This window comes from Prionailurus bengalensis, chromosome B3, assembly GCF_016509475.1.
Source record: "Prionailurus bengalensis isolate Pbe53 chromosome B3, Fcat_Pben_1.1_paternal_pri, whole genome shotgun sequence".
In the NCBI taxonomy this organism is placed as follows: domain Eukaryota; kingdom Metazoa; phylum Chordata; class Mammalia; order Carnivora; family Felidae; genus Prionailurus; species Prionailurus bengalensis.
The window spans coordinates 106,140,826-106,166,959 of record NC_057355.1 but is presented as its reverse complement, the minus strand read 5'-3'; the positions used below and the strand labels follow the sequence as shown (position 1 = coordinate 106,166,959).

The 26,134-nt window shown below is 37.9% G+C and overlaps 1 protein-coding gene across 5 annotated transcripts in view; it reads right to left on the bottom strand.

The window, feature by feature from the left end:
- The window catches only part of KIAA0586 (KIAA0586 ortholog), a 112,874-nt gene that overhangs the window by 4,075 nt on the left and 82,665 nt on the right, over positions 1-26,134 (bottom strand). For 3 of the 5 annotated variants that reach the window (XM_043556262.1, XM_043556258.1, XM_043556259.1), the window contains exon 30: positions 4,204-4,269. The exons of the other annotated variants lie outside the window; for them this stretch is intronic. In XM_043556262.1, the coding sequence (XP_043412197.1) occupies positions 4,204-4,269 (66 nt within the window). The remainder of the gene's footprint in view (positions 1-4,203; positions 4,270-26,134) is intronic. 5 annotated transcript variants of the gene reach the window in all.

The window sequence follows — 26,134 nt, the reverse complement described above, 5'->3', positions numbered from 1 at the left end:
GTATCTTCATTACCCAAAATATATTACTTTTAAAGGTGGTTAAAATAAATCCCATTGATGTAATATGCAACGGGAGGGGCAGGCAAGGAGAGAAGCAGTGACGACGTTTCAAGCTTTCAAGTCCCTTTATGATAGGTCAAGTCTGGGGCCCAAATGAGATCTACTGTCCAGTCACTTGGGAACTGTCCCATCCAAATTGTCAGTGTGAGGCTTCTGGAATAGGGCAGAGCTGGGCTCATCCATCTATCCAGTCAACAAATATCGACTGAGCACCGACTATGTGCCAGGCACCATTCCAGATTCTGGAGATTCAGCAGTGAAGAAAACAAAAGCTCCGATCTCACTGCCACCACCTTCCAGCTGAGTGTAGGGCAAATGACAAACAAGTAAGGAAATAAACACAGAACATGTCAGGAGGTGATAAGTGCTATAAAGAAAAATAGGTGATGGCTAAGAGGGATAGTGAGTGATAACAGACTCTGGGAAAGTTATGTAACTTCTGCAAACCCTAGTTTCCTCATCTTTTATTTTATTTTATTTTATTTTATTTTAATTTTATTTTTTCAACGTTTATTTATTTTTGGGACAGAGAGAGACAGAGCATGAACGGGGGAGGGGCAGAGAGAGAGGGAGACACACAATCAGAAACAGGCTCCAGGCTCTGAGCCATCAGCCCAGAGCCTGATGCGGGGCTCGAACTCACGGACCGTGAGATCGTGACCTGGGTGAAGTCGGACGCTTAACCGACTGCGCCAGCCAGGCACCCCAGTTTCCTCATCTTTTAAAGATAAGAGTACCTTCTTCAGGAGTGGGGGGTTTATGAGGATTAAATGAGATAATGCACACGCAGTGTTCTGTATAGTGCTGGCACATAGAAAGCACTCAAAATGGATTAGCTCTTACTTTTACACAACTGGAAACAACTATCCTAAGAGGCAATGGCCCTCAGGATGGACTGAAAAAGGCAATCTGCTTTAGAGGGGATTACAAATGTTTCAGTGAAATGCACTAAGAAAAAAACCCCATAGCTCCAGAAGGCCTCCAAATAGTTATGCTATTTCAACTCTGTAATTGTGTGTTAGTCAATGAGTTGAGTCAATAAAATGCACCATTTTATCTAAAGTGTTTGTAAATGTGCATTTTGGAAAGACTTTTTGAAGTGTTCATTTACACAGGTTAAACAGTCATTTTGAACTTTAAAAGAGAACTTTTAGACGGGGAGCATTTTTAAAAATCACTTTGATGACTGTTACCAGGCAAAAGCAGTAACCTTCATATCCAGTTATGGTCCTCACAGAATTTAATTTTTTTTAAAAGAAAAAAGACATCATATCTTAATAAATCATCATTAAATCAAACATAAATTTTCTACCTATATTAAATGTAGTTTGATGCTTTTAAAGTTTGACTTTAAAAATTTCCACAGTCATGTCGTTACTCTATGACGTAATTGTTTCAACAGCTGTTTTCAGAGTTTTTTTTTTAAAGAGACTACTCCTTGATTCCATGTACGTCATTTAACTTGGCATACATTTAAGCTGGGATACCATTGAGTCAGACGGCGTATTTGAAGCTTCCTAAGACATATTTTAATATATCTTTTAGATGTTTGAAAGTCAGTTATTTTTGCTTTAATAATATTTAAAATTCATAAAGAAATTTTGTTAGATATTGGATTTCTAAGACTAAGGAACAGAAAAGTTAAAACTAATTTATTCTAAGTAATACAAGTAATAATACAGGATTTTTTAAAGTTATTTATTTATTTTGAGAGAGAGAGTGTGTGTGAGCACAAGTGGGGGAGGAAGAGAGAGAGAGAGAGAGAGAGAGAGAGAGAGAGAGAATCCCAAATAGGCTCTGCACTGTTAGCGCAGATCCAGACGCAGGGTTCGAACTCATGAACCGTTGAGATCGTGACCTGAGCTGAAATCAAGAGTCAGACGCTCAACTGACTGAGCCACCCAGGCACCCCAATAATATAGAATTTTTAATGCCCACTTAAGATTTTGCCTATGAAGTTGTGCTTTATGTGCAAAAGAAATTTTTGCCTATATGTTGTATGTATATTTCTAAAAATATGCCTAACGCTGTAAAAGCTTTTTGGGTTTAGATAATGCATTTCATCAGTAGGTTTCAGATTCTGACTCTAATCCTCAAACATTTGGCAATCCATTATTCTATCTGTGTCACTTGCAAACTGAGAGGAATCCAAACAAAGCATTCTCTCCTAACACATGAGACAAGCAGAGAAAGAAGGAAAAGTTTCTTTAACAGCTTTATAGAAGAAGAGTATAGCATCTCAAACTCTTCATTCAGATTAAGTAACACACAAGGCACAAGTGATATATACGAATCTGTGGCATTCTTCTGTGATGTGATGAATAGATAGCTGAATGACTTTAAATTGTTTGGATTTGGGTTTTTCCACATGAAAACAAAGATTGGTTTCTTATAAACTACAAATTTAAAAGTAAAATTAAAAAGGAAACAAATGTAATCGTCTTTAATCCATGTACATAAAGGATCTTAAGCATGGATGAATGACCGGGATCTGCGAATGCCCTGAAAAATTATGAAGTTATTTTCACACAAGTACAGTCTGGGAGGGACACAGATGGTCATAGCTTTCAGTGCTCTAAAGGGATCGGTGCCCCGCAAATATTTAAGAACCACTGACTTAAAGGATATTCAGGCCCCATGTGCAAGTGAATCACATTCTTTGAGCTGTTTTTCCAGCACTAGTGGTGAAATACAGGAATTCCTGTCCTGTTAATTGTGGATGCCTTATTCTCTCTGAAGATAATTTGGTAATTTGCACTTACCAAACTGCACTGTAATTATTTATGAGTCTGTCACTTGCTCTGAGTAATATACCCCTTAAGAGCATGGACTGGGACTTCTAGTCTTTGCTGTCTGACTAGGACAGTAGGTACACAGTAAGTATCCGTGGCCTTATCATCTCAATCGTTATTTGCTTGTGGGTCTGTTCCTGTTGAACATGTGCTTCAGCAGGACAGTAACTTTGTCTTATTTACCTCCGCATTCTACAAAGCTTTAGCATAATGGTAAGCACACAGCGGGCCTTGCAATGATTGCTGAACCAAACTGATCGGCTTCCACCTCAGCAGTCTGTGGTTTCTCCTTAACAGCTTGCTTACATTCGCAGCGACCAGATCCTGTCTTTAAAATCAGCCCTGAGTTCCAGCAATGCAGTTGCTTCCCAGCTGTCTGTGAAAATGTTACAGTATTTCAGCTGTATTTTATTGAGCTCTTGAAGCATTTTTCCTGTCCACCCTGGGCTCATCTACTCTCCCTTTAATTCCTTGTTTAAGCAGCTGCTAAACTATCCTGCTGTATTCAATTCTCCTCACATACTTACCCCGGCTCTACAGATTTTGCAGATTTCTATAGCTTCAGTGCTTGAGAACAAATACTACGAGTCTATATGAAGAAGGTGCCTGGTCATTTGATGTGAAGTACAGTATGTGATATCTTATTTACCTGTGCTTTCCAGAATTAGTCCCTGTTCAACACTTCTTGTCTTACTTTCATGTTTAAAAGGGTGATTTAAAATGCTGCCTCGTCTCATTCCAAAATCTGTTCTAGACATAGAAATCCTATTGCATGTTTTACGTTTACTATTGCTTCTGTTTTTAAAATGAATTGACAAATGCTTATTTTGAAATGTATAATTTAGGATACAGATAAAGCAGTTCCTATAGGAAGAATAAATGTATTGGCACCTGTAAAAACAACTCCAATTCTTTTTCCTCTAAAAAGCAATAGTTAATGTGAAAGGTTTGTTTCTTCTTATGCCAGGTTCCAGCTGCTTCACTTTGTTTAAAACTGACTTCAAAGTTTAAACACTGTCCTGTCCCAACAAATAACCTCCCCCAGATGGAATTATCTTGAGTACTATCCTTAGTGCTCTGAATACCACACCTGCAGCCTTTTAATTCAACATTTTATAAACTTTCCAAAGGGAAATGAAACATTTTTTTCTGTCCTCTAACTTATGCTTTTTGCAGGGTTGAGTTTAGCACAGGGAGTTCTATTACCGGGGGTGAGTTTACAGATATTTGAGAAGAATCTAAAAAGGTGTAATTAGTATCTCAACTGTGCTGATTATTATGAAAGAAAGCATAAGAAAATGGAAAATCTGAAGAGCTCCAAGTTCAACGACTTTTAATGTAAAAATCTTACCTGTAAATACAGATGCGAGGTACAGATTGGGCTCAATTTGTGTCCGATCCGTATCACCTGATGAAGCTACATTGAAATTTTTTTCATAAGAAAATACATTAGGCCTAGAAATAACTATGATTCCTTCCTATTCACTAAAAAGAACACAAACTATATGCACTCCCACAGTTACTCTCATAAAACCAGGTAAATAGAAGCCTGATCTAATGGCCTTAATATAAAAAAGGAAGTTAAACAGCTGAATTTTAATCATTACCAATCAAAAAAAAACCCACTTTACCTAATGATTATCTCTATGCATCAAAAACGAGGGAAAGGGGGAAACGAAGAATCATTAGAGAATTTGCAATTTGTATTAACTAAGAGAAACTCATGGACCATTTCTTCCAAGGTTAAAAGTTTTTGCACATTCTCTTACTTAGGGATTTAATGGTTACAAAAAGAAGTTTAGACTCTCCCTTCACCTGGGCCAGTCTGGGGCATCCTGCCCAACACAATCTATGTGAATCAGCCAGTAATGTTGTCAGAGAACACAGAAGACCAGTACACTGTTACACCAAAGCCGAATTTTAATATCAAAATGAAGTAGGCTGGGGAAAAACTATGGCTAGGGAATTATGAAGTCAACTTAAATAACTGAAGAAAGAAACCTGTAGCACATGTTCTCTAGCCCACAAGGCACCCTGGGCACCAAGGGCTTGTGCCCGTGTTAATGGCATGCTGTGAACCTGTGCTCTGCAACACAATAACTATCAATATTCGTTATTTCAAGCAAATCTTTAGGGCAGAATGATTTGTAAAAAATTGAAAGATGGTGTAATCAGTATTTTCTGGTTTTCTCTAAAAATCAGCATCTCTCAAGTTTCCTTTACTTCACAAAAATTTCAGTGGATTTGGAAGAAGATATTTAAATGAACATTATTTTAAGCAATGCATCATTGATTAAAGCAAGCAATAGATTCTCACTGGTGACAAACATTCATGTTAGCTATTGTAATCATCCTGTTGGCAACCTAAAAATTAAGTATGTCAAAAAATTAAATGTAATACAGAGGAATGAAGAAAAAAAGCTTACAAAGAATGGTTTTAGAAGAAAATATAGTTTTATGAAGGTAAGATTGTGGGCAAATACAAGTTATCTGTTATATTGGCAATCTCCAAATAGACCAAAATTAAACATCCAACTCTGATATTGTTTTAAAATAATCTTTACATGTATGAAAAGTGCTTATTATGATGTTACTATATAAACACTGTCTATTTTCACTTCCTACTCTGCCTCTAAGTTTCTGAGAAAGAGGGAGAGGTTACTGCTTGGCCCCTTTACAGCTACCTTTCCGATTTTACACAGCACCTATAGTACAAAGGTGGCCACAATGGTACCAATCAGTCCCACCTCAGAGGCCCCTTCCGTTGAAGAACCACTTTGTGTGTGTGTGTGTGTGTGTGTGTGTGTGTGTGTGTGTGTGTGTGTAGCAAGTAAAATTAAGTGGCAGCCTGCTCTGAAGTGATTGCTTCAAGGCCCAGAATTTAAACTTCTCTATTGTGTTATAGTAAGAAAAAGCAACGTCATCCCCTTTTATACCAAACAGAGCTGGGTAGAAACTAAGAAAAGAAAAAGGAAATCTACCATAGGTCTAGCTAGGATTCCATTAAAAATTTTTTTTATGTGTCCATCATTATTATAGGAGGTGTTGTAAAAACCACAAGGAAGAGTAAGACAGTCTTAATCCTCTTTAACCATAAAGACAAAACTACAGAGTTGACAGTAGTGAGCAAATCTTCCAATTAATGCTCCTGTTCTACCTCAACTATAAGGGATTTTAAAGACTAACAATTAATTGAGCTCTCTGCCTGTTAACATCATACCACTTCTAGCTGTTAATGTTTCCATTCTGTAACTCGAATTCTTCTTCTATTCTTGGTAACTTCTCTTTGCCTCTTCTTGTTCTAGTGCCTTCTTTTTTTTATTCTCTTTAAGAAAGTGCTATATATTGTACCTGGCTGGCTTTGGAGAAAGGAGCTGTGAAACCTCTTCTAAACAGCAATTTTCAACAGGATTGGGGTAGGGAGAAGGGAAAATCTGAATCGTTTTGGGGGCTTTTTCTAACAAGGCCTCCCTTCCATTCTGATAGCTCCACCCTCCAAAGGAGGTGTTCTCCCTCAATGGAACTTGCCGCTGCAATGAAACACCTCGAAATTCTTAACAACCTAAATGTGAATTTTATACACTGCATAGTCTTTGCAATAAAAAGGAGCATGTTTTCTAATATTCAGATTCTTTGCTTAACAAAAACATTTTCCTGAAACTTACAAAAACAACAGCTTATTTCCGCTTTATTAAAACAATGAATTTTAACTCAAAAAAGAATAACTGTTTCATTACTCCAAACCAAAGCATACTTAAGTCATTTCTTTATATCCAACAAAGCAGCGTTAGTAAAAACATCCAAATGGAAATAATATGCTAAATCTGTTATTATTTTTAAGATGTGCCTTCAGTAAGTCATTTCATAGGCTGAAGTGATTTACTGCAATGCTGGGATTTTCATAAAAGAAAAGAAAAAATAAATGGTTTGCCTCCATTATTCTTCCTTATTTTCTCTAAGATGCCTAATTCAGTCCTTTATGTATAGTTGTTCAAGAAATAGCCAGCCGACCAATGTTTCTGAAACCTTTATATCATATGGATATACTACTCTGTGATCTTTTAGAAGTCATTTTCTGGAAAAAAAAAAAAAAACGCCCATTTTATTCTATTCAGTCTACACTGTAGTATGAAAGATAAAAAAAAAAAAAAAAGTTGATGGGGCGCCTGGGTGGCGCAGTCGGTTAAGCGTCCGACTTCAGCCAGGTCACGATCTCGAGATCTGTGAGTTCGAGCCCCGCGTCGGGCTCTGGGCTGATGGCTCAGAGCCTAGAACCTGTTTCCGATTCTGTGTCTCCCTCTCTCTCTGCCCCTCCCCCGTTCATGCTCTGTCTCTCTCTGTCCCAAAAATAAATAAACGTTGAAAAAAAAAATTAAAAAAAAAAAGTTGCAAGTAACTGACAAGCAGACATGATATTCGAGAGTCAGCTGTAAGCCAGTTAGCTAAGAGCACAAACCTGGAAGCTAAACTGCCTGAATGCAAATCACCGTGGCAATGGGGGCTAGCTGTGACCCCTGGGAGAAATACCACCACTTGGTGGGATACTACCATTTTGTGCTTCAATTTCTTCTTCTATCTCATGGGTTTCTTATGATCATTAACACAGATTATATATGTAAATAACAGAGCAGTGCCGACATTTATTACTCAACAAATGGTAGTTTTATTACTTTGTGGCTTGTGATTATTTCGAAATAGTTTTGGACAGGGAGATTTTTGTTAAAGAAAAAGCAACTTTGCTGCTCATATATTACAGCAGTAGAGCTGCAAGGGATCCCCGAGATCGTCTTATCCTTGCTAAGATGGTAACCAAGATTCAGAAAGATTAACTGACAAATCAAGGTGACATATTAGTAAGAGGGACTGAGCCCAAAGCAAAACAGTTCTTTCATCACCTCCCAACTTTTTCATACTCTTCTACTAGGCTATGTCTTCAGATATTGAGACCTGTCAGAACAATCAGAAATCCTCTCTTCTACTTTTAAGAAAATTACCAAGGAAGGAAACATAGTATAATGTTTTAAGATTTAAGAGCACAGCCTTTGCTTTCAGAGTTGGACTGCATTTGATTCCCAGTTCTGTCATATATTAGCTATGTGTTCTAGGGCAAAATACGTCAAGTCTCCGAGCCTCAGGTTCCTCAGATACACAATGAGAATAGTATGATCTACCTAACCGGGTTGATGATGGCTCTTAGCAGAGTACCTCACATATAGGAAGTATACACAAGTGGTACCTACTATGTGTGGTTGATATTATAAATGTAAACAAAACTCTGCCCAAAGTGGGAGACAGTCTTGATTCCTATAATAATTTCTCCTAACAGTAAAAAATAAAATGAAATAAAATTAAAAAGCCACTATCTCAGTATCAGAGTCATCTATTGTCATCTGTCCCTTTAACAAGTAGCTACCTCATAATTCACACTTGCTGGGTGAGGGAGTTCACTGAAAAGGTGAGTATTGTGCCTTGCAGGTGAGGATTCAAACACACTGTATACCCTGGCCAACGTGATTTAAAACTGCTTCCCAAACTTGTTGTCTCTTACACTTCCTCATCCTACTGCTCAAAAGTGAAGAAACATAACACTTATTGGTATTTAAGTCAAAGGCTGAGAAGGGAAATTTTCCAAATATTTGATCTACAAATTTCTATGGAACTTAGCAGTGGATAAAGCTAAATAAAAAATTGAGTCACAAATAACCTAAGCATATAATTTATCCTTTTTCCTTTACTGCAAAAGTCAAATGTGTTAACCTTTATCTAAATGTTTAAAGATATCATGACATCAAAACAAGTGATCTGAAATGGAACCCAAGGTTGGGAAAGCAGGGACACTGCTGAAAAAGCTTTAAATGAGGACACACACTGGTTACTAGGCTATGGTAGCACTTGTATACTATGCTTCTCCCAAACACTCACCTTAGTTCAATACTTCAGCTTTTTATCTAAATGGACACTCAAAATCTTGTAGCTACATGGTGCCCACTTGAAAGGAGGCCACATTGTTATATTTCTTTTCTTTCTTTTTATTACATGTTATTGTATTTCACAAGATGGTATTTAAAAGGATAGCAACCCGGGCTTTACAATGTTTGTACTCTTGTATTTACAATTTTTTTATTATTGGCTTGAAAGTTTATCTTTTGGTTTTTAATACTATCTTTAGTAAGAATCACCGCTACAGCAATACTTAAATCTATACATTATTATTTTAGATTATGATTTTAAATAAATTCTCTATGGATTATTTAAGAAAACTGCATGGCACTATATGGCTGTTAAGGATATAAAGTTGAAGGCGTCAAATAATAAATTTTTTAGCCCACAAAGCAAGAGTTTTTAAATGGGTGCCATCCAGAATATGAAACAAAAGCTAATAAGGAGAAATCTAAAATGAATAATGTTTAGAATACCTGGATGTTGTATACCAATTTGAGTTCACTGGGGAAAAAAAGGGACCATTATTAGAGTAGTTAAAAAAATATAAAAAGAAATTAACACCTTTTAAACAAATAATCTGGCCAGATTAAGTTACTCACTGGCCGCCTATCTAATATGTATACCATTCTCTCCAATAATAGCATTTTAGAAATCATATCTTGGCAGCGTAAAAGCTTATAGTCAACTGCCAAGGAGGTGACTGGTAATTTAAAAAATAGATGACCTACCTACCTGAATGCAGACCAAGCTTTACTTGAATGACATACATTTAATTATTAAAGCTCACTAAAAACCATTTAAGTACTTGCATGTATTGCTGTGTGGTGTTATGACAGAGTTCCTACCTTTTAGGGGCAGGAATGTCTAGAGGAACATTCCAGCATTAAAATTTGGTTGAGAACTGAGAGTTAGAGTAGACAATTTTATCTACGGTGCACTTCCTGTTGGTTGACTAGCCTGTGACACAGCTACTAAAACAAATTCCTGTCAGATAATTCTTTATAAAAGCATGCCGTAATGGTTTGAAAACAAAAAGAATCTTAAAAATTACAATAGGCTTGCCTCGTGAAAGAAGCCGTACATTCTGTGTGATTTCATTTATTTACAGGAGAAAACTAAGAGGACTAGTCACAGGACGGTGGTTATCCTCGAGGGGTGGAGGCTGTAACAAAGGCAACATGAGGGGGCTGTTGGGGGGTGGGGTGCTGGCGATGTTCTGTTTCCCCGAGCTGGGTATGGATTACACAAGTGAGCTTCGTTTTGGGAAATTCTTTCAGCTGTACACTCATGCTATGTGTATTTCTCTGTGTATATACTATACTTCTGTTGAAATTGAAAAAACAAAACAAAACAAAACAAAACCCAGTAGATTAGTTTCAGCAATTGAAAGGTGATTGCTTCACAGTTTTGAACTGTTTTCCAACAATTGGAACAGCCAAATAACTAATTTTACCAGCCGTTAACACCAAGTGAATAGTTGCTAACTCACAGGCCATACTGCTAATGACCAAGACAAATTCCTTTCTGTTTCTTTTCTTAAAACCTTGAAATACCAGGGAGCTGAAATTATTCAGAAGCGGAAGGTGAATTTTGTTATTGTTGTTGCTGTAATTGGGACTCCACAGGACTTACTACTTACGGGATACTTGATGCTCTGTGACAATTAGCTACTCAATGTATTTGAAATCATAAACTAATATCATTTTACCTAATCTTGAAAACATTTCTAAAACATTAATACCTTCTGTAAAAGTCATTTAATTCTTTTTTGGTGCAAGAGTTTTGCTGTTACACTTTATGAAGCAATGTGACATCAGAGCTACATTTAAACACAACTCTTGGGGCGCCTGGGTGGCTCAGTCGGTTAAGCGTCCGACTTTGGCTCAGGTCATGATCTCGCGGTCCGTGAGTTCAAGCCCCGCATCGGACTCTGTGCTGACAGCTCAGAGCCTGGAGCCTGTTTCAGATTCTGTGTCTCCCTCTCTCTCTGCCCCTCCCCTGTTCATGCTCTGTCTCTCTCTGTCTCAAAAATAAATAACATTTATAAAAAAATAAAAAAATAAAGAAATAAAAAAAACAACTCTTATTCAACAATAACTCATACAACTTTAATGACACACAGCCACAGATTGTTACAAAAGGTCACTGTTATCCCATTCTTTTTTTTTTTTTAATTTTTTTTTTCAACGTTTATTTATTTTTGGGACAGAGAGAGACAGAGCATGAACGGGGGAGGGGCAGAGAGAGAGGGAGACACAGAATCGGAAACAGGCTCCAGGCTCTGAGCCATCAGCCCAGAGCCCGACGTGGGGCTCGAACTCACGGACTGCGAGATCGTGACCTGGCTGAAGTCGGACGCTTAACCGACTGCGCCACCCAGGCGCCCCTGTTATCCCATTCTTGTAAGTGACATCTGATGGCTAACAAAACTGGAGGCAAAGTAACTCTCTAACAGTTACTAAGCACTTTGAACCCAAGTGCTTCTACAGTTTGCATACAGAACATCTATTTCCCGAGATGGAGATCCTTCCTAAATATGAAAACTTCTCCAGGGGCACCTGGGTGGCTCAGTCGGTTGAGCGGCCAACTTCGGCTCAGGTCATGATCTCGCGGTCTGTGAGTTCGAGCCCTGCGTCAGGCTCTGTGCTGACAGCTCAGAGCCTGGAGCCTGTTTTGGATTCTGCGTCTCCCTCTCTCTGACCCTCCCCCATTCATGCTCTGTCTCTGTCTCAAAAATAAATAAACGTTAAAAAAAAAATTTAAAAAAAAAAACTTCTCCATATTACAGCCTGTGACGATCACTAAAATGACACCGTATTATCTGTGTAGATTTTATAGTAGATTTTTGCCATATCTAGCCATTCCTAACTAAATTTGGAAACAAAAATTAAATGTGACACGGTGACCAGTTTACTTCCCCAAGGCCAGGCCAGGTACCTTTTGAAAAAGAGTGAAAGAATGAAAAATGAGCTTTCAAATCCAGGAAGCCACTAGAAAATAAAAACACCACCATTCCAGATCCTAAAATTAGAGCTTTAAGGACTTTCTGTTGACTAGTAAGTTTTTGGGGGGAGGAGGTGGGGGGGAGGGTGGACTCCTGCTCACTGTACACACGACACCGATGGGAATAAGGGCCAGTCCAAGTTCTACGTTACCATCACTCTGGGTAATAGCTCCAAGCTGCGAGGCACAGCTGTATAGGCCCTGCCAGCAAGGCCATCGCAGCCGTGCTTTGATAGCGTGGGGCCCTGAAGTGTCAGGATATAGAGAAGGCAGCAGTTGTTGGCTGTGAAAACAGTCTGATACAAACCAGATGGGAACTTACTAGATGGGCAACACAAAGGAAAACAATTGGCTCATTCAACAAAGTCAGGCCCCTGCCCCAGAGAATTCACAGAAGACAATAACAGTCACCCAGAGTTGATGCAAACAAGAAACAGCCATGTGGTTACAGTTTAAAGAATTGTTTTTCCTCAGACTAAACAAAGTTTTGATTTCTAATTCTTGTATTCATTAATTGTAGTTTGGTGAACGAGCCTTTCCGTCAAAGACAAATATTTCATTTATATAATATATACTTTTGTGACACCAAGAGAAATACATGGGGGCATAGAAACTAATTTTGTGCTGTTTCCTACAAAGTGTTATGAACATAGGCTAAGCTCTCTCAAGAAACTGGAAAACCTAGAGAGTGACTGCTCGTGCTGATGCAGCGATTAGAAAATACCCAACGTAGTATTTCCATGACTTCCTAAGTCTGATTTGTTTTGATGTAGGCAGAATGACACAAAAGGCAATAATCACAAGGTTCTCAGAAGTACATTTCTACCTAAATAATTTTTTCTGACTTCATTACATGGGAAGTATTATGGCAATTATATTCACAGGGAAAAAGAGCCAGCATTCTCCCTAACCTGACTGTGTGAATCTCCTCACACTAAAAAGTGCCAGTTGACAAGTACAACCGAGAGTAACAATTAGATTTTAGGGCACCTTTTTGGCAATGACATTTCACTTAAAGACTTCTATGTGTTGCACAACAGAGTAATTTGTTCTGGTATTTGAAAACATAGTATATAGCATTCTAGCTTAAAATAATTCACAGCTGCATCCTCCCCCCCCCCCCCCCCCCCGCCACTGGAAATCCCAGCACAACTTGGGCCTCTGCATTTACCACTAATTACAAAATACACCCAAGAAAGCCTTCTACCTGTAATCATCATTCTTTGGTGATGGATAGGAGCCTATCGAGGAAGCTGAAAATAACAGTATTTTCATGCACATGTTTGAACATATCTTATAATGAAGTAATCCTGTTTTGTTTTGTACATTTATAACAAAAAATAATGAGGTTTCACAGAATTGTGAAAATTAATGTTGCACCTGAGACACAGCTCACATTTCCAATTTACATGGGCTGTATTTCCAGACTTTTCACTAACTCTTCCTGCCCTAAAAACTGAGGTCGAACACTTAGAGATAACTTTCCTGTTGCATGAGATCTTTCATCCCTGGCAAGGTAATTCTGAAGTAGACCAGAGAAACAGAAGTGGGGTAACAACTTGGTGTGTGGAGGCTGATGCCGTCGTAAGCATTTCCAGCCATATGCATTTCCCCTTGCTCTCTGCTGCAGGCACATTCACGCCTTTTTTTTTTTTTTTTTAAGGTCTAAATTAGTGTGTGGCAATCGTGCTGGATAACTGACCATTTTGACTAAATTTACTCATCAAATCCAAGAAATCGGTCTCTGCTTATATTACAAGCTGAATTCCCCTGCAAAAAGCAGGAAAGGAAAAACTAAAAAGGGTTATTTATTGAAGTGTTACATAGAGGAAATTAAGAATAAATGTGTCAGTTCTGCTAAAACTTTGTTAAAATTTTTCTCAGCACATGGAATCAACTCTCTCACATAATGATTAACAGAGGCAGTTTGTCTTGGGCTTATCAGTAAATGTATTTGTTAGACCCTGGGTTAACTTATGAAAAAAAAATAAGCTGTTACCATTTCTATTATTAGGCGTACTGATAATTATTTTCACACTTCTTCAGAATCTGCCCATTTCTACCTAATGGGATGCTTATATATATAAAGATATCAGCATAATGAATTGGCATAAATTTTCTAAGAAAAAAACAAGTAATTACATTTAATAAGTTTTACTTCATAAATAGATCTTGATATGATTTCAGAGAGTAAGACAAGGGCCAAATCATGCAGGGTCTTTTAGGTCAAAGTGAGCAGTCTGGACTTTATTCTGATGCAAAAAGAAGTCTTTGGAGGTTTCTGAGCTGGGAGTCGTGTGATCTGACTCATATTTTTAAAAGATCACTCTTGCTTTGAGTGGATAATAGACAAGAGGGGAGCAAAAATGTATACAGGAGAGAACAGTTGAGAAATTTCTCAAGATAATACTAAGGTTGAAAAATGTTATGCTTAAAAAATCAACTGCACACCTGCAGAAGGCAGAAAACTTAGCTTGATATCAAGTCACTGAAAAAAACTCTTGGTCGGTTTTATTGGAACACTGGAAACCACAGTATCGAGCAACAGTATTTAATAACGTCTGTAAACATTGAGATAATCTAAGAGAAGTGAGGTTAACCTCTCCAAACCTCTGCTTTCCCAACTGTATAATAAAAGTAACAACAATAATAAGAAAAACATCTGTACATATTCACAAGTTTGCTGTGAGAATGAGAGCTACGCTACATGAGACTTCTTTGTCATCTGTAAAGCACCTGACAAATGTTGGTTTCATTGTTGTGTGTTTGGGGAAGAAACAGATCTACCATACTTGGTGATGACTGGGTTCTGTCCCAGCAAAACTTTACACAAGATATACTGATGGGAGTATGGTCAAATTAGTAAGGAGCTTGGGAACAATATTATATAAGGAAGAGTAAAAGGAACATAACACACAGACTTTGGATTATGATTGCTACCATCAAAAACTTGAAACACTGTCCCACTGAAAGACCAAACACCCAGTAGGACAAAACTAGAACCAAGAGTGAGAAGTTATGGAGAGGTGAATGTTAACACAGAAAGAATAATTAGTGCTTTCCAGCTGTAAAATGTATAGCAAACTAGCATGTTCCCTATACTGTGGGGTGATCATCTGTTCGGTCTAATTTCCCTTTTGCTGGCTCCCTCTCATTTCTCTCTTTAAATCTTGACAGTGTCGGGATCTTAAACCTGGGATGCTTCTCTTCCCTTTCTGTACTCAGTCCTTAGGTCATCTCCTCCATACCCACAGCTTTAAATAGTGTCCACACAATCAACTCTCAGATTTACAACCCCAGGCCCAACCTCTTCCCGAGCTCAAATAACAAACTGCCAACCCGATTCTTCACTTGGAGATTTATTAGGCTTCTCAAACTTCACATGCCCTATGCAGAATGACTGGTTTTCACCTCAGTCTTCCCAGTAAATGACACCATCATTCACCCGGTAACTTTTGGAAACTTAGGAGTAATTAATCCTTGCCTGTGCTATCTACTACACTACACATCTGATCCACTTTAATAAATAATTTTTGAAATGAACTCATTCTTCAGTAATTCTATCAGGTATACCATCAATATATAGAGCCGGAACGTGACCACTGTGACACCCCCACCGGGGCCCATGCCACTACCATCTCTCGTCTTGATTACCGCAAGTCTTCCGGTTGGTCTCCCTGTTCCCAGTACTGTCTTCCTATAGTGTGTTTTCCAGCTAGCTGCCAGGGTGATCTATTTAAAAATGTAAATTAGAATTTGCCATTCTCCTGCTCAAACCTCCCACAGGAATCTCATCATACTCAGAATAAAATCCAAATTCCTTCCCAGAGACTTACAGGGCTCCATGTGATCTGCCTACATTTCGTTTCTCATTTCCTATCACTGCCCCCCTTGCACCCTCCCCTCCAGCCACGCTGGCCTTCTTGCTGGGTAAGAAACAGATCTACCATACTTAGTGATGACTGGGTTCTGTCCCAGCATAACTTTACGCAAGATATACTGACACATCAAGCTCATTCCCACCTCCAAACCTTCATTCTTCCTAATCCTTCTAGATGGAATACTCCTCCCCAGGGGTTTGCAAGATTTCTTCCTTCGGTTCATTCTCTGCAAATGCAACTCTTTCAAAAGAAACTTCTCCAACCAAATGTTTTAAAGCAGCAAACCACTCACCTTGTTCTCTTCATTATTCATGACCCTGCTTTATGACTTTTTAATTGACACTAGAAGTGCAAATCGCTATCGACGTTATTTTTTAAATAAATAAAGCAATACCTTTAAAAAATGTTTTGTTTTTATTTGGAAATAATATAAAACTTGGAGCAAAACTGCAAGAATAGTATAAAGAAAGAAAGCTCATATATCACTTACCCAGATTCACAACTGTTAACCTCTTCCCCTGTGTTTTAGGTTCGTGTGGTATTTATCCATGACTACATTCAGGTTATGCACTCTTGGGTAGAATACTACACGGAAATGTTGTGTCCTGCTCAGATATCCTACCTGGATAGCACACAGCGTTTATCTGCCCCCTATGGTAATATTAATTTTGACTGCCCAATCAATGCACTAGCTTTTGTTTTCCCTTTCAACTAATGAACCAATCTATGAGGAGATACTTAAAGACCACGCAAATATCCTTCTCCTCATTAAAACTTCCTTCTACATTTAGCATTCACTGAGGATTCTTGCCTGATCTAATCTTTACTAGGGTGGTTGCAAAACGCTGGCTTTCCAATATTAGTGCTCACTCCACATTTGTCTGTTGACACTTGGCATTCTTCTGTAAACCCTTTATTTTTTTTCACAGCATTTATTGTCATCTGAAATTTTTGTAAATTTATTTACTATTTATAGGGATTTCCACTTTTATGTTTACTACAGTATCCCAAGGTGGTGAACAGTACCTGGCACATAACAACTACTCAAGAGTGAATAAATGAATGAATGAATGAATGAATGAAGAGAAAGAGAATTGTTAAAAAAAAAAAAAAAGGCCCCTGCACTAGATGGGACAATAGAGTCAACTAATACATTTGATCCAATACACATTTACTGAGAACCTACCATATAAGGTGCTGTGCTATAGAATGTAGGTGGAGCAGGGATGAATGAAATAAGGTGACTGTGTCTAGGAAATTTCCTTCCTAGAGGAGGAGACAGGCTGTAAGAAAATACTCCTACAGAATATGACACTAATGAGGGCTAGAAGTGAAATATATGCCAAACAGTATGGGCCCTTCAAGGACACAGAATGGATCAAGAATGTCTATAGGGGATGGGGACGTTGTGTCAGAGGGCAGGGGAGGGGACAGTTCTAAGTAAAGACACAGAAAAAGGCATGGGGGTGGGGGCGGGGGTGGGGTGGGAGCTCAGAAAATACAGGGAATAGGGGGATGAGGGGCTCAGAAGGAATAGAGTGATGAGGTGTGTATGGCTACACATTACCTGAAGGATCATGAAGCCCATCCCTCATTCTGCAGATGAAAAATAAATGATCCTGCTTATTCTACACTCATTCCCTGTCCCCCTATTTGCTTCTCCCTTTTCTCACCTGAGTGCCATCCCTAACCTCTTCTTTCCCCTCCTCCCCCTTCCCTCTCCACTATCTCCTTACCCCCCTTTTCCCTTCTTCTATTCCCTCCCTTTCTTTTCTTTTCTTCTCTCAGGATGACATCTTTCCCCCTCTCCCTCTGTCAAGAGTAGAATGAGGTGGGATCGAGGTTGCAGGTGGAAGTTACCTTTATAGAGGGAAAAAAGCATAGCTCTTTCTTCAACCCCAAAGTAAAAAATATGAAAAGAAGAATTTGGGGACAGAATAGCTATAAATCTTCACATTCGAAAGAACAGACCTCAGAAAAGCAAAAGCATGCATTAAAAGAGAATTGAGGGATAAACCTGGGATTAAGGATTTGAGGTGAAGGGCTGGAATAGGTGCTATCTGGGAGTGAAGGTCAATATGAAATTAGTAAAAGAATTCCTGGGGAATGGCAAAAGTCCCACTCAAGCCCCACGGTTTGCTAACAGGCTATAATTACACAAATAGCATCATCATCCTGCAGGATTTGGTGAGCAGAGAACAAAATCAGAGACTCTTGAAAGTAGGAGGAATGCAGAGTGGGGATTAGCAGAGATCAAAGAGACATCAAGTCTTGCATGGTGATAAGACAGAACTGAAATGGGTCAACCATATAGGTCAGGCAAGATAGGAGGCCCCAGGAATAGCCAGTCAAGAGAAGTAAGACCAAGTAATTGGAGGTCCCACTACAGGTGGGAGAAAGAACACATGACCAAAGTGGTTCTGTTTAACTGAGGCACTAGCTACTTCACAGTATCTGCTCCAGTGTCCCATTATGCAAATTAGTCATGTTAGGGGAGGAAGGAAAAAAGAGGCATTAAGCTGTATAACAAATAAGACAATTATCCCTACACACTCCAAGGAGCACAGCTGCTCATTATTCCAAATATATAGGCTCATCTTTGTTTACAGTTAGATGGGGAAAGGCTAGGGCCAAAGGCAAAAATTTGGGGGCATTTTACATAAATAAAATCTTATTCTATAGAACATCAATAATAATAGTGGTAAAAAGCAAAATTATTTATGGATAAGAAACTTTATTACCTTTTCTACATAATAAAATAAATTATGTAAGTATAGGAGTGCCTGGGTGGCTCAGTCAGTTAAGCATCCGACTTTAGCTCAGATCATGATCTCACGGTTTGTGAGTTTGAGCCCTGCATCGGGCTCTGTGCTGACAGCTCGGAGCCTGGAGTTTGTTTCAGAGTCTGTGTCTCCCTCTCTCTCTCTCTCTGTCCCTCCCCCGCTCATGTTCTGTCTCTCTCAAAAACAAATAAAAATTTTTTAAAAAGTAAAATTTAAAAAAATTATGTAAGTACAATAAAAAGGAAAAAAATGTTCACAAGAACAAAAAGGAAGGTTACTAGGGGTGACAATGAAATTATGTTGCCTTTTGCCATTACAGGTGTATGGGGGGGGGGTATTTCCTAAGAAATTTAATCGTTTTCAATACCTTCATGTGTACCTGATACTGCCCCTAATCTTTTTTAATATATTTTTTTAGTTTATTTATTTATTTTGAGAGAGAGAGCACAAGCAGGGGAGGGGCAGAGAAAGAGGCCAAGAGAGAATCCTAAGCAGGCTCCACACAGTCAGCGCAGAGACCCACGTGGGGCTCAAACCCATGAACGGCGAGATCATGACCTGAGCTGAACTCAAGAGTTGGTTGCCTAACTGACTGAGCCACCACCCTGGCACCCTTGCCTCTAATCTTAATCTTTACTTTTAATCAGGATGCCACAGCTCATATATAATTGTTGAGCTCTTGAGTTATCAGTTTCTCTCTTGGATTTAAAGATGAGAGAATTGCTGACAGAATGAATTTACTAAAATACTCACTTGCCAATAGATAGGATTACAGATTGGAAATCCCCTTGGTTTAATAAGCTTCAGTATATTTAGTTGCCCAGCATGCAAGTCAATGGAAAGTTCTGTAAAATAACCCAAGATTTTATATATATCTTCAATATATTCACTGGAGAGTGAAAAATTGTGTTGAAAATCAGTTTATCTCCCTAACACTGTACAGACATGTCCCATCTATAACATTTTCTTGCAAACATCCTTAAAGCCCAGGACCAATTAGAGGTTCAATTCCTAGCTGTTAAATAAGAGCTGATTACAACATGAGTATTCCAAAAGGAGAAGCATCCTAGAGACAATCCTGCTAATCACAGCTAATATTTTCATAGCTCTTAATACGTGTCAGGTCCTATTCTAAGTGCACTGCATGACTCTACCATATCAACACACACACACACAGACATTAAGTATCTTACCCAAGGTCACCAGCTAAGGATTAGCGGAGCTAGGATTTGAACCCAAGGCAGTCTGACTCCAGAGTACAAGCTTTATGTTGTAGTGCTTCTAATTCTATAGTAGAACAGAAGTCACAAGACTATCTGGAGTCATTAAGCAGTATTTCACAAAGGGTGGTCTTCCTCCTCCTGTATCAAAATCACCAGGGATCCCAGTTAACATTCTGATTCTCAGGCCACACCTCAGGCAAACAATCAAATTCTCAGGGAGAGGTGGGGATCTAGATTGAATTCAGAGTGCCAGAGATTCCTATGTCTGTGAAGGTTTGACAACCACTGTATTAGAGACTAACAAAGAAACAATCTAGTCGTAGTTCATCCTGTAAGTATAGTAAGTCTATATTACTTCTCTATTCTAATTCATTCTGAATTGAAATAACCAAGCTTCTTTTTTTATTTAGGGTAGAAGTGGGTTAGTAGAATAATCTGTTAGTTGAAATAATCTATCTAATTTTGTTTTATTTATATAAAACTAAATTTGCCTAGGGGCGCCTGGGTGGCGCAGTCGGTTAAGCGTCCGACTTCGGCCAGGTCACGATCTTGCGGTCCGTGAGTTCGAGCCCCGCGTCGGGCTCTGGGCTGATGGCTCAGAGCCTGGAGCCTGTTTCTGATTGTGTGTCTCCCTCTCTCTCTGCCCCTCCCCCGTTCATGCTCTGTCTCTCTCTGTCCCAAAAATAAATAAACGTTGAAAAAAAAAATTTTTTTAAAACTAAATTTGCCAAAAAATTAAAAGATTATTATATTGATTAGAAGAATAGCATTTGTAACACATTAACTTAGAACTGCAATTAGTTTTCTTTGGGGAATGGCAGTGTAGTATAATAGAAATATTCAGAAATATTTCAGTAATATTCAGAAATATTACTGATCTAAGAAGATCAGACGCTACCACTAATCGGAGTTATGATCTTTGGTTCTATTGAACTGGATGGTCCCTCTGCCTTCAAGACTTATGAATCTAGGGGCGCCTGGGTGGCTCAGTCAGTTGAGCGTCCAGCTTTGGCTCCAGTCATGATCTCACAGTCCGTGAGTTTGAGCCGGGCATCAAGCTCTCTTGCTGTTGGCACACAGCCTGCCTCAGATCCTCTGTTTCCCTCTCTCTCTGCCCCTCCCCCCGTTTGCACACTCTCTCTTCTCAAAAATAAGTAAGTAAACTTAAAAAAAAAAAAAAAAAGACAAATCTACCTCACTGATAACCTACATTTACCTGTACAATTATTACTTTGGAAAATTAAATTATTCTTTAGTGGCTGATGAATAAAAAGGGCACTAAGTTAATCTATTACTTTAAATTATATTTTACATCAATTTGATTTCAATAAAAATCATAAAACCTTTAAAGTCAGGTTTCAGGAAATCTGGCTAAGGACAATGAAAGGGTTGCAGAGGTTTCTGGAATGTTGGCGAGTCTTCAAAAACAATGCTGGTGTATGCTTTTGGTGAGAGGTGTTTAACGTCAAAGACTTGAGAAAAATCTAAGCTCTCCATGTACAGTGTACAATTAATTCTACAACAGGAAAATTAAGTAATTTCCAAACTTAAAACTCTTACATAGAAAAGGAAATTACTTTTAGTGCCAACAAGTGAAAATGTTATGGAAATCCTTGAGCAGTTTTCAGTGTCTTATTTAACAGATCTTCCAGATCAATCCTTTTATATATTTTGCTCATTCTGATGGAATATCCTTAGTTACGCACATTTATCTCCATGATTACATACATGTGTGTGCGAATAAAGAATTATATATAACATATATTCTTTTACAAAGGTGTAAATCCTTTCTTGTAGGAATAAACAGCTGAAATAATCATCTGTGTTAAAAATCCATTAATGTGCCAGAAGAGTGTCTTTTCTCCCATGGGTTATGCCCCCCATCCTCCAAACATCCTCACATAAAATGGAAGAAATGTATACACATAAAGACAGTCAGCAGTGGACCTAACACGTGTTTTTTTCATCAGTGTAAGAAAAAAGTGACAATTTGACAGTACGATTACATAAAGGTGTTTCTCTTTTCATATTTAATAGCATTCTAACAAATTATTGGAAATGCAGTGATTCCAAAAATTATTCCTCTTAACCACCCTTTTCTTCTCTTTATCCCTTGAGAGTAGTTGCTTTGTCTTATTCCTCCCTCTAGGTCCGCACTGCCTTCTACAGTCCTAAACATGAAAAGCATGCTGGGAAAGGTTGACCAAAGAATGAATATACACTGGAATATTATTCAGCCATAAAGAGGAATGAAGTAATGATATGTGCTACACTATGAACGAACCCTGAAAACATGTTAAGTGAAAGAAGCCAGACACCAAAGTCACATATTGTATGATTCCGTTTATATAAAATGTACAGAGTGGGTAAATCCACAGAGACAGAAAGCATGTTAGTAGTTTCCAGGAACTGGGGGAGAGGAGAAAAGAAAAGGAATACTAACAGGTATGGGGTTTCTTTTTAGAACAAAGGAAAGGTTCCGGGATTAGATAATGGCCATGGTTCCATAACTTTAAAAAAAATACTAAAAACCACTAAATTGTACATTTTGGGGCACCTCGGTGGCTCAGTTGGTTGAGAGGCCAACTTCGGCTCAGGTCATGATCTCACAGTTTGTGAGTTCGAGCCCCGCATCAGGCTCTGTGCTGACAGCTCAGAGCCTGGAGCCTGCTTCTGTGTCTCCCTCTCTCCCCCACTAACGCTCTGTCTCTTGCTCTCTCTCGAAAATAAATAAAAACATCAAAAAGATTTTTTTACTTGTATACTTTAAAAAGGATAATTTTAAAATAAGAATTATATCTCAATTTTTAAAAACAGAATGAATGAATGATGCCATACTATTCTCTTTTCCTCTAGAGTTCAAGAAGACTGCCCACTGACTAATATGTAACCTGATTTAACTCTTCCTACCCTTGGGCAAATTCTTGGCTGCCCCCACCCTGCTCAACTAACTTGTCCTTGAAGAATAAGAAAACATTAATACTACAAAAGAAATCATACAATGTTTTAGAAAAGCAGGTAAAAATCTAAAAGCAGCCTTTAGATTATTCCACTATAGCTCACTATCTACATTAAAGGTGTCAGTAATTAGAAAACAATTGGGATGATATATTTTCTTTTCTCTCTTTTCTTCTTTCTTCTTTTTACTAAATAACAGAATTAAATGTTTGTGGTCAGTAGCAAATGATATTTAAGTTTGATTCAATAAATACTTACTGATTACTGTGCATTAAACACATTGGGAAACATCATCTCTTAAATAACAAACAAGATAACCTATCTTAAACAAACCACAGAACTATCAGTTTCTCTGACCTTCTGAATAATCAGTCTAGGCAATGTAGAGATGATAAAGGCAGTTCCTTCCAGAAAGCTGTTAAGTCACATAATAAATATGTATTAAATGCTTACTCCACAAAATGGTAGGAAACAAGGAAAAGAATATCAGCTTTGCACTCAGGTAGGTAAGGGCTAGAATTCTATATCTTCAGTTTCTAAAACTGCGCTATGGGAAAGTTAGTTATCCTTCACAAACTTTATCCTTTTTTTTATAAAAGGGGAATGGAACTACCTGCATGTCATGGTATTTTGAGGAACAAATGAGATAAAAGAGAGTACCTAGCAGGCTGATAGCAGAAATTATCAGTAAAACTATGATCATGTTCAGGGCACAAAAAAGCTGGGGTTGGAGTTAAAGATAAATAAGTCATTTGCAATCGGAGGTTCAGTAAGGACTCAGAAAAATGGAGCTAGATGTTGAAAAAGAAAGACATGCAAAGTGGGGAAAGAAGAAAATTACACATAAAAGGAAGATAACACGCAAAAACATCAAGGCTTAGAAGTGTAGTGGGGCGGGGCGCCTGGGTGGCTCCATAGTCAGCTAAGCGTCTGACTTCAGCTCAGGTCATGGTCTCACAGTTTATGGGTTGGAGCCCTGTGTCAGTATCGGTGCGGACTCTCAGAGCTTGAAGCCTGCTTCGGATTCTGTGTCTCCCTCTCCCTCTGCCCTTCCCCTGCTCATTCTCTGTCTCTCAAAAATAAGTTAACTTTAACAAAAAGTTAAAAAAAAAAAAAGTGTAGTGTGTGAGAGAACTCAGTATTTATTGAACTGGACTGGGTTAATGATACATTATATTGGATATTGGATGTGCCAGTAAAGTTTTGAGCAGACACTTCTTTCTTTTCTGAAATCTAAACATGTATTTTCAGATTAGCACATACTATCTTCTCTTCTGTTACTAGTTAGTTGCTATTAATTACAAAACTTAAATGTCCCAGGCTTCTAGCTTGAATAAAATGTATTCTCAAATAAATACCTAGAAATCCAATGTATACTATATTGAAGATACAATGTATTATAAAAGTATAGCCAACTATCTCCTCCTGAAGTGTTAAATACAGAAAAAAAAGATGTGAATAATTGTGTGTAAAATACTCAGTGTCACATTTAAACACCTTTTAACAACAAAACCTTTTATACATTCCCATGTAACAAACTTTTAACAAAAATTAACTAAGAAAATTCATAATAGAAAAGGGTCAGCAATATTTAAGTTAGCTTTACTGAAGCATAATTCATACCCAGTAAGATTTACTTTTTTTTTTTTTTTTTTTTTTTTTTTTGAGAAAGAGAGAGAGGAAAAGAAAGGTCACTAGAGAACAAGGGGTGGGGGGGGGGGAGAGAGAGAGAGAGAGAGAGAGAGAGAAAGAGAATATCCCACAAAGGACAGATAGAGAAGTGGGGCTCACCGGGGCCTCGTGTTTTACCTCAAAAGGGGCTCATGCTCACCCGATGAGGGCATGAGCTCACCCGATGTGGGACTCAAACTCACGAACTGTGAAATCATTGACTGAGCCACCCAGGTGCCCAAGATTCACTCTTGACAAACACATGGTTATATAACCACCACCACAATCCAGATCTAGAACATCTATATCACCTCCAAAGTTCCTCCTGCCATTTGTAGTCAAACCCTGCTCTCACTCCTAGAAGCCACTGATCTGTTCTCCTAATATAGATACTTTTGTTTTTTCCCAAATGTCATATAGCTGTAATTGTCACATAAATACGGTATGAAGGCTTTTGAATTTGGCTTCTTTCATTTTATAGAAAGCAATGAGACTCATCCATGCTTTTATGTATATCAGCATTTCATTCCTTTTTGTTGCTGAGTTCCATTGTATAGATGTACCATACATTGCTTATCCATTCACTTGTTGGAGGACATCTAGGTTCACTTCTTGGTAATCATAAATGAAACTGCTAAAAATTGAGTACAGGTTTTATGTGAATATAAGTTTTCAGTTCTCTTGATTAAATACCTAGTATATGGACTGCTGGGTTGTATAGTAAATTTCTATTTAATTTTAGAAGAAACTGCCAAACTGTTTTTCCAAGGTGGCTGTAGCATTTTGCACTCCACCAGCAATGTACAAGAATAAGAATTGCTCGGCCTTCTCATCAATGTGTGATGTGACCAGTTTCTTTGATTTCAGCCGACCTAATGGGTAGTTAGTGGTTTCTACTTTTTAATTTGCACCTCCCATTAGTAACTAATGATGTTTAACATCTTTCTGTGTGTTCATTTGTCATCCATATAACTTTTTTTAGTGAAGTGTCTATTCAAATCTCTAAACTCATTCTTACTACTGAGTTTTATGTTTTTAAAACATATTTTGGATTCATGTTCTTTATCAAAAAGTGGATTTGCAAATATTTTCTCCTAATCTGTAGTTTATCCTATTTCATTCTCTTAACAGTGTCTTTTGAAAAAGTTTTTATTTTCATTAAATCCAATCAATCAATATATGCTTCTAGGAACTATGACTTTTCTATAACATCTTAAAAATCTTTGCCCAACCACAGGTCACAAAGATTTTCTCCTATTTTTCTTTTAGAAGTTTTAGTGCTTTTGGCTTTACATTTAGATTTAAGATCCATTTTGAGCTAATGTTTGTATATGTTTGTGAGATATGGGTCATGGTTCATTTTTTTGCACATAGGTGACCACCTGACCCAACACAATTTGTTGAGATTATCCTTTCTTCATTCAATTCTTTGCTATTTGTGAAAAATCAATTGATTATAAATGTATGGACTATTTTTGGATTCTATTCCACTGATCTATCTACCTGTTAATCTTTATGCCAATACTACACTATCATGATTACTGTAGCTTTAGAAAATGTTTTAAAGCCATAGTGTAAATCCTCCAACCTCTTCTTTTTAAAAGTTATTTTGGCTATTCCAGGCCTTCTGCATTTCCTTATGAGCTTATCAGTATCTACCAAAACCTTATTAGAATTTTGACTGAGATTGCACTGAATCTATGGATCAATTTGGGGAGAACTGACTTCTTAATTTTGAGTCTTATCCATTTATATAGGTCTTTGATTTCTCTCATCAGATGTTTTTGTAGTTTTCAGCACACAAATCATGAAAATATTTC